Source organism: Archocentrus centrarchus, chromosome 15, assembly GCF_007364275.1.
Source record: "Archocentrus centrarchus isolate MPI-CPG fArcCen1 chromosome 15, fArcCen1, whole genome shotgun sequence".
In the NCBI taxonomy this organism is placed as follows: domain Eukaryota; kingdom Metazoa; phylum Chordata; class Actinopteri; order Cichliformes; family Cichlidae; genus Archocentrus; species Archocentrus centrarchus.
The window spans coordinates 12,252,798-12,268,346 of NC_044360.1; the positions used below are offsets into that span (position 1 = coordinate 12,252,798).

General features: G+C 38.9%; 1 protein-coding gene across 1 annotated transcript in view; it reads left to right on the forward strand.

Moving 5' to 3' along the window:
* The window catches only part of ryr2b (ryanodine receptor 2b (cardiac)), an 85,216-nt gene that overhangs the window by 49,286 nt on the left and 20,381 nt on the right, over nt 1-15,549 (forward strand). Inside the window, 45 exon segments of the mRNA XM_030748621.1 lie at nt 75-148; nt 278-403; nt 753-868; nt 1,670-1,746; nt 2,545-2,568; nt 2,570-2,650; nt 2,652-2,662; nt 2,892-2,941; nt 3,078-3,138; nt 3,572-3,585; nt 3,588-3,626; nt 3,629-3,670; nt 3,673-3,709; nt 3,711-3,826; nt 4,273-4,327; nt 4,329-4,352; nt 4,698-4,738; nt 4,741-4,795; nt 4,797-4,825; nt 4,909-4,934; nt 4,936-4,972; nt 4,975-5,220; nt 5,311-5,551; nt 5,799-5,886; nt 6,005-6,095; nt 6,248-6,277; nt 6,280-6,330; nt 6,333-6,406; nt 6,558-6,620; nt 7,331-7,459; nt 8,154-8,262; nt 9,074-9,174; nt 10,437-10,567; nt 11,359-11,410; nt 11,818-11,868; nt 12,034-12,088; nt 12,091-12,132; nt 12,431-12,510; nt 13,286-13,359; nt 13,495-13,571; nt 13,808-13,888; nt 14,123-14,211; nt 14,507-14,635; nt 15,085-15,189; nt 15,444-15,525. Coding sequence (XP_030604481.1) covers nt 75-148; nt 278-403; nt 753-868; nt 1,670-1,746; nt 2,545-2,568; nt 2,570-2,650; nt 2,652-2,662; nt 2,892-2,941; nt 3,078-3,138; nt 3,572-3,585; nt 3,588-3,626; nt 3,629-3,670; nt 3,673-3,709; nt 3,711-3,826; nt 4,273-4,327; nt 4,329-4,352; nt 4,698-4,738; nt 4,741-4,795; nt 4,797-4,825; nt 4,909-4,934; nt 4,936-4,972; nt 4,975-5,220; nt 5,311-5,551; nt 5,799-5,886; nt 6,005-6,095; nt 6,248-6,277; nt 6,280-6,330; nt 6,333-6,406; nt 6,558-6,620; nt 7,331-7,459; nt 8,154-8,262; nt 9,074-9,174; nt 10,437-10,567; nt 11,359-11,410; nt 11,818-11,868; nt 12,034-12,088; nt 12,091-12,132; nt 12,431-12,510; nt 13,286-13,359; nt 13,495-13,571; nt 13,808-13,888; nt 14,123-14,211; nt 14,507-14,635; nt 15,085-15,189; nt 15,444-15,525 — 3,406 coding nt within the window.

Consider the following 15,549-nt stretch of genomic DNA (forward strand, 5'->3'; position numbering starts at 1 on the left):
TTTCTTTTCTTTTCTTTTCTTTTCTTTTCTTTTCTTTTCTTTCTTTTCTTTTTCTTTTCTTTTCTTTTCTTCAGGCAATGGCTGAACAGCTGGCTGAAAAACTACCACAATGCCGGGCTAAGTCAAAGACATTAGAACTTGAGAGTAAGGTGGCATTTAGTGTTCTTAACATCTAGTTAATCTCTGCTCCTTCTTTTGCTCTGATCACATCCCCCTTCATTTTAGAGAATCGGAACACCTAACAAACCTGCCATATATTTCACTTATATCTATTCTCAGGAGGGGGTGGCCCTTCACTGCTTGTACCTTATGATACATTGACTTCCAAAGAGAAGGCTAAATTCAGAGAAAGAGCTCAGGATGTCCTCAAGTTCCTTCAGCTCAATGGCTACACTGTGTGGAGGTGAGTACAGAACACACTTATGATTACACGAGGGCAATGCAATACGGCATGAATAAGTGCTCCATTTTAATGTCACAGTGGCATTTCTCTCTCAGCATTGATTGGAAGCACTATAGCAATCAGACCCCAGCTTTTTTCTTTGTAATAATTTCCAGTACAGGTCACAACAAGTCGATGTGTAAGATAAATGTATTACCGCTTTGCCATCCTGCTGCAACATTTGCATCTTTGCATTAAAATTATTGAACTAAAAATATGCATTAGACATTACCAAGCATTTATGATTAAAGTTCAGTATTGTTTTAAGCAATGGTGTTTCTTTCTTCATATCTGATTTATCCTTCTAAAGGGATCGGAAGTCAGGGGAAATGGACTTTCCAACCATGGCCAACTGCTTTGCATACACTCTTCTTCAGCGGCTCCTATCTCACACTGAGGAGGCTCAAGAGAACCTTTTAAAGCTTGGTAATATAATAGTGTATATTAAAAATGGGTAAAAAGACATAAAAAGACCTTTACAATTATCATGTGCAAAAGAAAGTTTTCACAGAACTCTGTGCAGTCCTGTGAAAAACTAAGTACGCCCCATGATTCAGTAGCTTGTAGAACCAGCTTTAGCAGCAGCAGCAACTTGGATTCATCGATTTCTGGTCATCGTATATTATCAAACTCTCATGTCACTGTGGAGGAGTTTTGGTCCACTTTTCTTTACAACATTGCTTCATTTCATTGAGGTTTGCAGGCATTTTTTGGTGCACAGCCCTCTTACACATCTCTTGGGTTTTTTGCAATTTCTCTGATCACTGCTCGGTTTGACATTGGGGGTAATTTGCTGTCAGCACACACCTGAATGCCCGACAACAGCAAACTGAAAAAAAAAAAATTCTGCTTTTATAGAGGTGGTCACACCTCCTAATAATAAGTTGATCAAGTGCATTTGATTAGCAGTACTTGGCTGCTACTTACTCTCTTAAGGTGTACTTAGTTTTTCACATGACTATAAACTGCAAACTAAATGCTGTGAGACTATAAGGCTTTAAAGATAACAGAGGTAACTGCACCTTGAATCTTCAGTTAATTTTTATAAATAACCAGGAACAGTCTCTTTAGTCTTCACTTAGCTGTTCTTCTGTTTCTGACATGAAAGGCTCCTGGCCCCCTGTGACCCTGAAAAGGATAAAGTGGATGGATGGATGGATGGATGGATCTTATCTGTAGTATCTTGACAGTTTTAGCTTTCATTTATCATTTTTTCTTTTCCTTCAGAGGTGATGCAAGCCAGAGGACAGGTGTCTAAGGGAGAGAGGGCTCCACACCAGCAACCAATCATTTTTTTTCACAAGGTTTGCCTCATGTCATATGCATATTGAAACACAGTCAAAGTCTAGCATCTGATGAAATCTCTGACTGATTGATTTAACCCCCTTGCAATCAAATTCTTCCAGTGCCATTTTATTTCTTCTCATTAACTTTTCCTTATTTCATTTATGCCATTTAATTAGTTTTGTTAGATGGTTACCATGGGCAACCCCTTTAAGTAAAGCCCTTTGGGCTGTGTAATTTATTTAACCATTTTGGAAATCCATGTGGGCGTGTCACTTGCCACAGGACATTGATTAAGGCTTCCCACACTGCTCTGGCGCTAAAAGGTTTCCCCTCCCCCTCCCAGGCAGCGAATAAAAAGAGTTTGTTTTTCACCGATGGGACCCCCAGAGTAAACCTTGTCAGCCAGGCCTGTGAACAGTCATCCTACTCTCTGCTTCCCGCACCTCACATCAGTCCACTTTCACACAGCTACGCAAGTCAGTGTTTGTCGGGCGTTCATCTGTCTGTGAATTAGTTCATCATACTTCTCTGTCTATCATTAAACTCAGTTAAAAAGGCACTAGGCTTTGCTCAGTCCCCGAAACTTTCTTTTAAAAGAAAAAACAAGAACTTTAGTAATGATTACAGGTGTTCAAAACTTTCAGGCTAAACTGGCAGCAAAAATTTACTTATTAGTGTTAAACAAGACTACAGTCACAAATTAATGGACTGTGCAGCCTAGAGAAATTCGATATTCCTCAGCAGGTTTGTCAGGGCTTTTGGTGATACATGTTGGTTGTATGAAAGATGACAATGGCCAGTTACTTGATCAACAGGTTATCCTTCCTCTTTTGGAACAGGTATGTTAAAAGCCACCATCTATATTTCCTGTCCACGTCTCCAGTGAAAATAGGAAGCCATGCCTCAAGAAAGGAAAAGGAGGATGATTGCATGGTATGAAACAAAGTTTGTGTTCTCTTGTTATTTATATTCTTATCTGATCATTCTTCAACCATTTTGCATAATAATTGTGCATTTTTATTCATTTTTCCTTCTTTTTTTATTGACTTATTTTCAGAAAAAAGCCTCATAATTCTCTGCTGTCTGTCAATTTATTTTGTGTGTTGTGATTTTCAATTCCTGTCCTCTCATTACTTTACTTCTTTTTTCTGGTTGCATCTAGCCTCTTTTGTAAGCTTGCAGCTCTTGTAAGACACAGGATCTCAGTCTTTGGTAAGGATGGTGTGGAAATAAAGCTAATTATACCGTTAATTTGTTTGAGTTTTTTTGCTTGCTTGGGTTTAGATTTCAAGTGTTTAAGTTTTTATCTGTGCATTTATGCTCGTAATGTGTACGTGTGCTTTTTCAGGAAGTGAAGCCTCATCAGTTGCCAGCTGCCTCCACATTCTGGCTCAGGCTCTTGACGCAAGGTAACTAGATGGGACTTTTACACTCTGCCAAAATCGATCTTCTCGCTCTGCCTGCAGTGGCATCAGTGTTGCACGACCATGTCTAAGGATGAGATGACTGATGTAATTGAGCCACTGATACACTGATGCTATCTAATTGTGGTTGATATCACTTTTACTCCCTGAGGACAATGCCTCTGAGGCATGACTCTGGTACTGTTGTGGCTCAGCAGAGCTGATGTCATTCAGACTAGATTAGCTGATAACTGATTCAGTCTGTTAACTGCCAGCCAGAAGTATCACAGCATGCAACCTTTAATGAATCTTTCTCCTTTACAATATCTATTTTTGTAGAAAATTAATGATTACTTTTTTGAATTACTCACTGTATTCAGAATCTTTTGCAACTCAGATAATTTGTCCCCCCCCCCCCCCCCCCCACTTTTCATCGTAGGACTTTGATGAAGTCAGCCCAGAGTCTATTCAGACGTCTCTGCATTCCTTTTTTAAGGCGCTGCATCTGATTTAGAGATGACTGTGGAAACCCTTTCTGAGGCTTAGTGTCATTGCCTCAGAGTAGGGGTCAGCTGGCAAGGAGTAGCCAACGTTCTCAACTACACAACCTCCATCCTTCTCCCTACACTCACTTCCCTTTTCCTTCATCTTGCCAACCAAAACTATGGAGGATCTCCTGGGTAAGAGCTACTTTGTATTGGTTAAGAAGGAATGCCACATAATCATATTTTCATTTACATCATAAAATGTGTGCTTAAAACATGCAGGTGTCGCCTGTTTACATACTTTATTTATCATCTCAGTACGTGAATAGAAAACACTACATGACTTTTCAATAGTCTCATTGACTGGCTAAGGTGTTGCATGCACAGCTGGTTTCTGCCCCTGAAATCACTTGGGTACACCCTCCCTTCAGCTCGAAACCAGCTCATTAAGTGTCTCAGTCATGGCTGCAGAGCAGCAGGAGGATATGTCTCCCTCAATAATATCCTGGGCTTCCACAAGTCATTCATTACCGTAATCAGCAGCTGCCAGCTAGTCCACTCAGTGACTGAATGTTTTTGAACCTGTGGGGTCACTGGTGTTTGTGAAAGAAAATTCAGAAGGATATCAGCTCTAAGCATTACCTTGTCTTTTCAGTCGGTGGTGTACAGGTATCCTGTTACAGGATCTTGAACAGCCTCTACTTCTTGGAACAGTAGCAGCATCTACATGGAGGGGTAATGCTGTATTGGATTTGATTTCAGAGTTCCAGAGTGCTGGAGGATACTATATCTTAAATAGTTTTGTGCACACATGATGATGATTTAAATTATTTAGTATATTTCTGCACACTGTTGGTATAACATGAATGAATTAAGGGTATTAATACATGTTAAAGGCCACATGATAGAAACAATGTTTGAACCTGAGATACATAAAAAGAAGCTTGCAAGCAAACTTATGTTAGCAATCCTGATTTTAAAAGAATTGTATAATATTTGAAAATTAATCAGTCATACACTCATGGCTATGTCTCGATATGCACAGTTGTCCAAGCCTAAGGTCTAACTCTTTCTATATAGGCATAGGTCAGCAGCAGGTGCTTGTCTGGCAGCCTTGACAGGAGTTTTCCTGTGTGTTTCCTGGAGCCAGGTCTAAACCAAAACAACCCTTACTCCATCTAATACAATGGGTGCTGCTGAGACAAAAGGTATTATACAGGCACATTACATACGCAGTGATATTTTTGTTCATTAACTCTCAAGCACCTTAAAAACCTTTCATCTTCATTAGCCCAGGGATTGCCAGATCAGGTGGAGGGACATGTGTCCCCTCCTGCCTTCTCTGAAACAGGCACTGGGGAAGTGGAGGAGTTGGCAGGTGTGCTGGAGCCACCAAGTCTTACATCCATGTTGCAGAGGTTACTTTCCATGTTGTGCAGCTACATTTCCCATTGGTGGCACTGGGGTCCTGAGGGCCTGCCAGACAAGCTAGTGTGCACCTCTGTCGTTCCTAAGCACGCTAGTGACCTACTGGGCAACATCCTCCGTATCATCCACAATCATGTGGGTGCTAGCCAGGGTGACTGGATGAAACAGCTGACAGGTACTTGGGTTGTGGACAACATACTTGTTTGGATATTTCATATCAGTCACCAATTCATGCTTTCCAATTGCTGTCATTTGTATCTCCTAGTTTTTTCTCAGCCAGTCACATGTAAAGCCCATCCTGAGCTGTTGAAGAGCCACTTCCTGCCGCTAATGGAGAAGTTGAGTTGAAAGAGGACCGAATGTGTGTTGCTGGAGGAGGAGCAGATGAAAACAGAAGGCGGTGATACTTCTGATGCAGAGTTGCAGATACAAGAGAAGTTCACGATGCTGGTCCAAGACCTCTACACCTTCTTTCCCCTCCTCATCCCATTTGTGGATTCTCATCGGTAAGGCAGTCAATAAATTAAAGGTGGATAGAAGTTACAGAAGTAATGTGAAGTATTTGTAGATTCAATGTAAGGTGAAACTTATTTTGCTATTTTTTATATTTATATTTAACAATAACAAACAGAGAAATGGCATTGGCTGGTTATGTTAGTTATTATTTCGGACATATGCTTTTGCTTTGCAAGAGTAAATTCTGTGATGTGAATGTGTTTTTTTTTTTTTTTTTTTTGTTCAATCTTGTCTCAGAGCCAGGTGGCTGAAAGACCTGAACCCTGAGGCTGAGCAGCTGTTCAGCATGGTGGCAGAGGTCTTTGTATTCTGGGCCAAATCCCATGTGAGAATGACACACAGTGTTTTATTTATCTATTTTTCATTTAATGCTTGTCATGCCAGTACTGCCTAAGTGAATATTTTATCCAGTCATGTATTTTTACTTGTGTTCTCTGTGCCAGAATTTCAAATGGGAGGAACAGAATTATGTCGTCCAAAATGAAATCAGCAACTTGTCTTTCTTGGCCAATAATGACAACATTTTCAAGGTTAGCCATATGTATAAAAACTTTACAAACTTTCTGATATGTAGCATGATGTGCACATACTACCCTCTTTACAACATATGTGTAGAAGTCACAGAAGAATTGCAGCTGTCAGTAAGTGTAAAAAAGATCATGTTTTCATGGGATCCCAATACTCAGCTGACCATGAGAAGAGGAAGATGAGGAGGAAGAGGGTTGTTATTCCACCAATACCTCTCTCATTGTGGCTTTGATGAAGAGGCTGACCCTGTGGGACTCAGGGTTTGTTTTCCAAGTGATCACAGTCTGATCATCTTGGCCAAGCATGCCTTCTCTCAGGTAAGTTTCACAGATATGCTTAGTCAACCTTACTTTTTAGATTTTTTTGTCTTGTGCACATTTGGCACTAGAGGACTGTCTATTATACTATATAGACAGTCTAATATAATACTATTATTATATAATGCGGACAATTACATGCTTTCAACAGAAGAGGACTGAGAATGAGATCCGAGAGCATATTTTCAATTGCTTTGTGGATCTTCAGAATCAGGTAATGGTTGTTTTATTTCTTTTACTTTGCACCACAATCTTAGATCATTTGAAAAGCCTAAAAATATGGCAGGCCAACAGAAGTAAGTTGTTGACAGATGATAAGACAAAACAAGAAGCAGATATAATATGTATTGTTTGTATGAATTCCTATTTTACTATCCTCAGAATGCAAATGAAAAGCATAATTTTGATTTTCTGAAGACATTCATCATATTCACTGATATGCTCGAGTACAGAGTAAATTTTAATTTGGGCAACAAGTGTCTGGTAAATTAAATCTGAGAATGCTCTCATAGCCTGTAAAATCCAAAGCTGTCTTTTAATAAGCTTAGTCAGTGGCTCATTGTTCACCAGAGACGTGAATGTGACATACTCACCGCACTGTATGCAGCATTTCTGTATTCATAAATCACTGATAAATGTGTTTATTCATAAGTCAGTGATGGAAAAATTCTGCTTTGTCATTATAATCAAACTTCTTGAGGAGAAATTTGAGTAGATGTTTTTCCCCTTAGGCTTGAATTATTATTATGTTATTATTATTATTATATTATTATTATTTTATTTTATTTTCTGAATTGTGAATACAGAGCCATTATTGTTAGTCATTGTATAGAAGTTCAGTAATGGGTATTAAAAGCAGTAGCAAAAAACAGATTCAGGGCAACTACCAGCACCTTGGAACAGTCCTTTTTTTTTTAAAAATAGGGATCATCAGAGTGTTTAAGGCAGAAAATCCTGGCAGAGCATCCAAACCAGCTTGGGACCATCACTGATGCCGAAAAGACTGTCTACAGGATTATGGAAATCGCTCGAGTCCTTTATTATCTTGACCAGGTGATCTTTTCCATTTCATAAAAAAAGTCATTAAAAGTGATTAAGACACTGAGTAAAGACTCCTTCTTTGCTTAATTTGGCATACTCCATTTTGGCATCTAGCCTCTGCATATAGCATAGTGTTTGTCTGGTAGATGAAGTCTCTCTTAGTAACCTTTTGACGCTGATATACAATACCCCACAAAACACAACCACTCACACACCCCTCGTAACATACCAGCGATGGTTGAAAACCTCGACGTATCTCCCAGTCAAACTGACGTGGTACAATTTTAGGACAGTGATTCAGTTTTTAGATTTCTAGGGACTATTGTAATGGATATTTACCTCCTTATATATGTGTGCCTGTATATTCATCACAGCAAGAGTCTCAGAGACAGCTAGTGTATAGCAAGAACTTTCACAAAGGTGGTTTTGCTATTTACGTGGACATTTAAATAATTGCCTTGATATATTTTGTCTATTCCATGGTGTCACAAGTTTTGAGATGCAGTCACAAAATTATACAGGTGTGATCTCATTGTAAGATGTTCTCTAATTTGTGACCTTTGGATTGTTTTCGAATTGATTTGAGTAAGTTTTATCTCTATCTCTGTCTTACTGTTTGAATTAAACTCTGTATAGCCCTTAGTCTTTAGGTCACCAGAGGTTCATGTGCACCACGCTGCTTTAGATATGTTGGTTTTGTGTTCAGGTGGAACACCCGCTGAGAAGCAAAAAACCTGCCAGGCACACAGTTTTATCTAAACAGAGGAAACGTGCAGTGGTGGCCTGCCTGAGAATGACTCCGCTCTATACCTCCCCAGGTAAAATAAATAAATAAATAAAAATCCTGATTTGTACCTAAAAGCTTTGCACCTGCACACTTTAGTTAATAAATCAATTGCCATCTTGTGTGGGACCCCTTATGTGGTCTTTAGAAGCTGCATATCATTATACAAGCCACAGTTGACAGCTGCCCAGAGGAGGGAAATGTCCTCACTACTGTACATATAGGGTAGACAGTGTATACTAAACCTTTTCACTTTGCCCCAAAAAGCTCCTCACTGTAAAAACTGCTTACTTGGGTTCCTTTGACAGCTTTTAAAATATTTTTTGTTTATAGTATTTTTTCTCTCTCTCTGATAAAGGATTGCCTCAAAGTAAATTGAAAATGAATGTATTCATTTTGTGAAATGTATTTTCCAATAATGATGTAGGATTAAGACAAAATTCCAGGCAAACTTGGACTTGGCCGACAGCAGACCAGAGGGTCTCACAATTTGGAAATGAAAGCCTGTAGCCTTATAAAAAAGCATAAGACTCTATGTCTCACTTAAGCTATGATCTCTGTAAACATTTTTCTGAAGAGTAGACAGTCTCAATCACTGTTGAATGCTTATTGAATACAAAATGTCATTTTGAAAATAATGGTCCACTTAGATTAAAAAAGGACAATAAAGTAGGGTATGCTTTAAGGCAGGCCTACCTGGTGATGACAGATTGCTACTGTATGAGTTTCTGTATGAGTAGCTCACTCACAGAGAACAAGAGTTATGTCATAACCTCAGTTTTCACCTATGCTGCATGTTTGCATTGTTCTAGTTCAGAAAAGTCTCTTTTTTTTTTTTCCCTCTAGGCATCGAGCTGTTAATCTGTTCCTCCAAGCCTACAATAAATCCTGGATATCTGCTGAGGACCACAGCTTTGAGGAGATGCTTATGGAGGACTTAGCTGTGAGTGGAAAAGGAGGCCTTGCAAACATAGTAAAAATTTTAAATAATTCTGTGTAGGAGTGTGACAGGCCTATACTCTAAAGTATTGCCAGATGAGAAACATGAATGGATTCACACAGATTTAATTTTATTTACCTGAAATGTGGCTTGAAACGATTTGGATGAACTATTCTTATATTACCTTTACGGTAGATTGCCTCAAACATCAGTCAGATAGGCCTAGAGACCGGTCAATGAACTCTTGACAATCACCAGTTGCTAAGAAAGAACGTGTGCTCCCCAGCTGGTTGACAGGTGGTTGGAGTTTGCAGGCAGTCGCTAGGTGAAACTGGTAGCAAAGAGGTATACGGTGTTGCACAGAGAACCTTATGATTGCTTTGGTCGCTAGGTCAGGTTACCCGTTTGCCTGTAATTTGCGTGGCAGATACCGACTTGTCTGCTAACATTGCCAACTACTCGCTAGGTGGCAATGAAACTGTGAAAAGTGTGATGCAAACTGGAAGGGAGACCATTCAAGAGAGTTGTGCCCTCTTTTGAAAAGTATTGGTTGCAGTGGTAAGGCACAATTTTTACTTTTAAAGTGACACTCTGCTAGCGATCAAACCAATCACATGGAGGTTTTTCTCGAAGCACCGTCTTGGAAACCTGGTGACAACCAGCAACCTCAGGCAACCACTAGCTTGGTTGAGAAATGCACAGCCAGAGATTGTCGGGTGGGTCACTGACGTGTGACTGAGGCCTTTATCATCTCAGCTTCTTTTGTCATGTACATATCTTGAATTATTACTTTAGCATATGATGTTAGTACAGTACATGCTATTTTGCCAACAAAACACATACTGTGCATAACAAACCCTTTTGCTCAAAATCAGCCTAAACCTATTTTGGAATTTCAGGCTGCATAAAAATCCACCTACACTGCTGCACTGGATCAACATCAAACACTAATACTATTGTACAGTGTTTTTGTAGTTACTAAAGTGCCCACTTTCTGGCACAAAAAAACTAGGTGGGATGTGACATTGTGCACTCATTATTGTGTTGCTATCTTATTATTACTTTAAACATTTGTTTTATTAAAAAAAACATTTAACCATCAAGACCTTTTGGGTACATATGTCTTTTTAGTAGAAGTTCCATAGAAAGAACAAAGCAGCCAGGGATAAAGCTTTGTCTGCTACCCAGGGCGGTGCGTGACCAGTTTGTGACATTAATTAAAGCTGCATGTTAGTTCCTTTAGTCTCTTTCTTTCTGGATTGCAGAAGAGGGGAGTAATGGAATTGTGCGTAGGTGAAAGAGGAGAAGAAAGGGATGTGGAAGAAGGTGCCAAACCAATCGATCCCCTCCTACAACTCATTACACTCTTCAGTCGAAGTGCCCTGACAGAAATCAGGTGTGTGTGCTCATCATAAAAAAATCACACGCAATAACGTTTCCAGCCAGCACTTATTATTGGTCAAACACATCAACACTAAATTGGGCAGAAGCGTGATTTTTTTTTTTGTCCAACATCTGTGGCCATTGTTCCCTCACAGCTTGGTACCTGAAATATGTTTCTGCCATTTTTAGGGCTTTGAATCTGCATAAACGCATTGTGTTTAATGCTGCAAGTAACGTGTAACTTAACATGCATTTTAAGCTGCAGTTACACCAGAGTTTTCCAATCATTTATTTTTTGCCAGTTAACATATGCTTGGACATCCTGGATGAAAAAAAAATCCCGTTTGTTGTAATACTTTTCAGCTCAATTGTTTGTTGAAAAAAGTTGTAAATAAGTATTTCTGTAATATTTCCATAAGAGCTCTTTTTCTTCATGTGTGATCTTTCACCAGTTCGTTTAAGATATCTTTCTGATATTCTTGCAGACACTCAAATTCCTTCTGAGACCATGACATTAAATGAACTCTTTGGCATCATGTCATTGCAAAAACATTGGGGAGAAACGTACACTGCAGAGATGTAATCAGATTAGCTAGATTCCAGGTGCAGTCTGTTAAGGTCAATAAACAGCTTCAATGCCACTGGGCAGACTTGTGTATTAAGTGGTCACGAACTGTATCCACACAGGGTGTTTAAAGGTACTAGTGCCTACAACAGTGTAAGCAAGGGGGTTATATATGACCTGAACTCTGTCCATACTTTGATACACACTAATCGTGTCTCATTTCTTTTCCTTGTTCACAGTAAGAACGAAATTGACAGTCTCTATAAGTCCTACGCTGCTATTATGGCCAAGGTAATAGAACCTGGAGAATGATCTCATTAGTACTTTCCAAATCTTTGTTAATGTGTTGAAATCATTTACAGAAGCATGCAAACTGTCCATTATTTGACTAGGTTGACTGCCTCTAATGTTACTTATATGACATTGTACTTCATTGTGTTTTAAGTAATTGTCCTGGTTCTTGGATTTAGTCCCATTTGCCAGCTCCTGACGTTACAGCAATAAACTGCAGACACACAAACCATATAGCAGGGCTTTTAATATTACTTTCATACTTTGCTTTGAATTTTTGGTGAACATCACATGCAACACATATCAAAGCAGGGTGCTGTGAATTTATGAACTATGTGTTTCTTCTGTACTTGTATTTTCTGTATCTTTTCATATCACCACCCTCCTCTCTGTGTTTGCTTTCCCAGAGTTGTAGCAGAGAGGGTGACGACGATGAGCAGGAGGTGGAAAGCTTTGAAGTAAGTGACTTTTAGAATGTGTTTGATGTTTCTTGCTTACACTTTTCATTAGAGGCTCAACTTGTTTTTTTTTTTTTTTTTCCTATTTCTATTGTGAATATAGTGATAAATTATAAATATTTAACATTATGTTAAAATTCAGTCTGATAATTTCCTGTGGCTCAGGAGAAGGAGATGGAGAAACAGAAGTTGCTGTACCAGCAAGCCAGGTTACATTGTCGTGCGCTTCGGAGATGGTCCTGCAAACTATCAGTGCCAGTAAAGGTAGGAAAGACTAAGATTAAAATATTAAGATTAATCTGTTGCTGACGTTAGGAGTTTTCTGATGTAGTGTGTTGTTGCTTTAGATGTGTCAGCAGTAAGCCAGAGTCTTCGTGTTTGCTGAACAGTCAAAGAAGCCAATAGCTGAGAAAGTAATGTTTTTTCTTTGTGATTGAGTTAGTGCTCATTTTCTTGAGATTGACCTGAAGAGAGTAAATGTTTAGTGTTCTTCCCTCCTTCCTTCAAATGTGCATCATGCAGTATTATTATTTGGAGTCAGTACATTTTTGATTAATTTCAGGTGCCATGGGCTCTGTGATTGCCCCAACACTGAAGCTGGGCATTGCTATTCTCAGTGGAGGAAATGCCACTGTTCAGCAGGTACAAAAATGCATTTTTTATTTATTTATTTTTTGTGGCATCCACAAAACAGGTCTGCTATTAACTTTCTGTGACATTGGCTATTTCTTCATTTTAAACAGGGATTTAGGCTTTTGTATTGTAAAGCATTAATCAAGTATCTCAATTTGAAATAAAGAATTACTGATCTACTGAGGAAAATGTGTATATACCAATCAGCCCAAACACTGTGGCCTGTTGGTCCTTTGTGTCTGCCCTGCTGGATTCATCATCCCTGAAGGTATTATTTACATGTGGACACAAGGCAACAGATCCTTTTGAGTCCTGCAAGTTGTATGCACTTCCCACTGCTGACCAATGGCACCTTGAAAACCTTCCCATTTCAGAGATCTGATCATAGTGATTTGACAAACTGACCTTTACATTTGCTTTACTTCCCCTGCATCCAGCACACATCAATATGAGAAATGAGTGTTTACCTGAGCTTACATTGTACAGTATTTGCTGTTCATGTCATCTGTGAGTGGTTCTAATGTTTTGGCCCATCTGTGTAGATTTTTTTTTCAGTGATTTTTTTTTGTCTCACTGCAGAACTTGTCATTCAGAGGACCTTAAATATTTCTACAAAAATGTTTAAATTGAGTCCCCTCTCATCACTATTTTTCTTCATCAGAACATATCCCTTTCACATTTTGTTATCTCACTGCAGTGAGCTCACAGTAATAAAGCTAATTATGTCTGCTTCAAATCAGATCCTCCATTTATCAGACCCTGTCTTTGATGCTTTTTGTGATAGAAAATGCTGGATTATCTGAAGGAGAAACGAGATGTGGGCTTCTTTCAGAGCATGGCTGGGCTCATGCGGTCATGCAGGGGAGTGAATGTAGAAAAATTAGATATCCTGTCAGAGGCTGGCAGGTTTCAAATACTGACTGATATAAATGGCAAGAGTGCAAGTGCTTTACTTGTGCTTTTTTGTGTGTGTGTGTCTGGTTTTCTTCTAACCAGTGTTCTGGATCTGAATGCTTTTGAGAGGCAGAACAAAGCAGAGGGATTAGGCATGGCCATGGACGAGGGCTCAGGTACTGTATTCAAATGCAAAGGAAAAAAAATCTATTACTGTTAATCCATGTCATAGCAGAAGAGCCAGCTGTGAGATCGATGGGCTTTAACGTGTTCTGAATCCACAGTCAAAAGTGGCTTCATTTTCTGTTCTCTTTCCTCTTCCTTCATTCTTTGAACATTCTCTGATTCGCTCTGTAATCCTTGCACCGCTGCTCTTTTTTTCTCACCTTTTTTTTGCCCGTCTTTTTCCCAGGAGAGAAGGTGATGCCTGACAAAGACCTAACCTGTGACCTGTTCCGTTTCCTTCAGCTCCTCTGTGAAGGACACAACTCAGGTTAATTGCCCTCTGCTGTATCTAGTTACATTCTGTCACAGAGTTCACAAAAATATATTGATATATTGACTGAATATAGGGCCACATATTGTGATGGAAATTCTAATTTAGCAGTGATTAAGTGCTGTGTTCAACATTGTTTTTTGTTTTTTCAGGTTAAAATCTCTTGTTCCATTACAATGTCTGTACAGTGCCCTTTTAGCACAACATAATGAGATTTTGCTTATGTGATAGATTTCCAGAATTATTTGAGAACACAGACGGGCAACAACACCACTGTCAACATCATTATATCCACTGTAGACTATTTACTAAGGATACAGGCAAGTATGCTATGATGGGTTTTCATTTGTAATACTGTTCTAAACTGATAAGCTAAACAATTGTGTTGGTCTTCCAGTTAAGGCACATTTGTAGAAAGCAATGTTTTGGTGATCACTTTAATACAGTGCCATTTCAAGTTGATATGAACTCACAATACAATAAAGATAAGTTAAATTCACTGCAGTGCAGTCATAGAGTTAGATTTGGTCTTTCTCTTTTGAAATAGTACTGCCTTTGAAAGAATGGTCTATTCATGCTCATGAAACCCAAACATTTTTCTGTGCCATACTGTAGGAGTCAATCAGTGACTTCTATTGGTACTACTCGGGTAAGGATGTGATTGATGCACAAGGTCAACACAACTTCTCAAAGGCCATCAAAGTTGCCAAACAGGTCTTCAACACACTCACTGAGTACATACAGGTAAGTCAGTTTCCATTACATTACTCGTCACAGTGATTTTACTATACAGTTCTATAATCCTTAAACCACAACAGCTGTTCTATGTGTTGGCCCAAAATGTAAAGCGATGATGCCATCAATATTTTGGTAGTAATTATTACCAAAACACTTCCAGTGGCAGTGAGCAGAATAATCTAAATTATATCAACCCCAGCTGTCTGGAATTGCACATTTAGAGTTGTACATTTCAAATTATTTTGTGCTTCAGAATCAATTTAGCACCAATCAAACTGCTTCTGAACAGCACTTTGTGATGGCTAAGATGTAAAGTGTCTAAATCTAGAAACTCTATGTAAATCCACAAGACTTTGAGGCACCTAAAGTGCCTGGGGCGTCTTGCAAAGAGCTGTCTATTTGTCTATATTTCTGGTATTTTTCTAGCAGCTCACATTATCAGTACATTCATCCAGGGTCCGTGTACTAGGAATCAGCAGAGTCTAGCTCACAGTCGTCTTTGGGATGCAGTTGTGGGATTCCTTCATGTCTTTGCCCACCTGCAGATGAAGCTCTCTCAGGTATGGCATATTAATCCAATTACACTGACCAGCATGTTTCCATTTAAAATTCAGCAGACATAAAATTGACAATGCTCTAGGTGATAGTATACTGCAGGGTTACTACCCCCGCATTAATCATTTCAGTCTGCATAGATTTTTGATATAAAACTGTCCTCTGGTAATGTGCCCACTCATGTACAGTATAAGATATGAAATCAGTAGTAGTGTTTTATAAAAATATAACTATGATTTTTTTTTTTTTTAACATACAGGATTCAAGGCAAATAGAACTTCTGAAGGAGCTCATGGATTTACAGAAAGACATGGTTGTGTTTTTGCTTTCCATGTTAGAAGGTAAACATCTGTTGTTGTTTTACA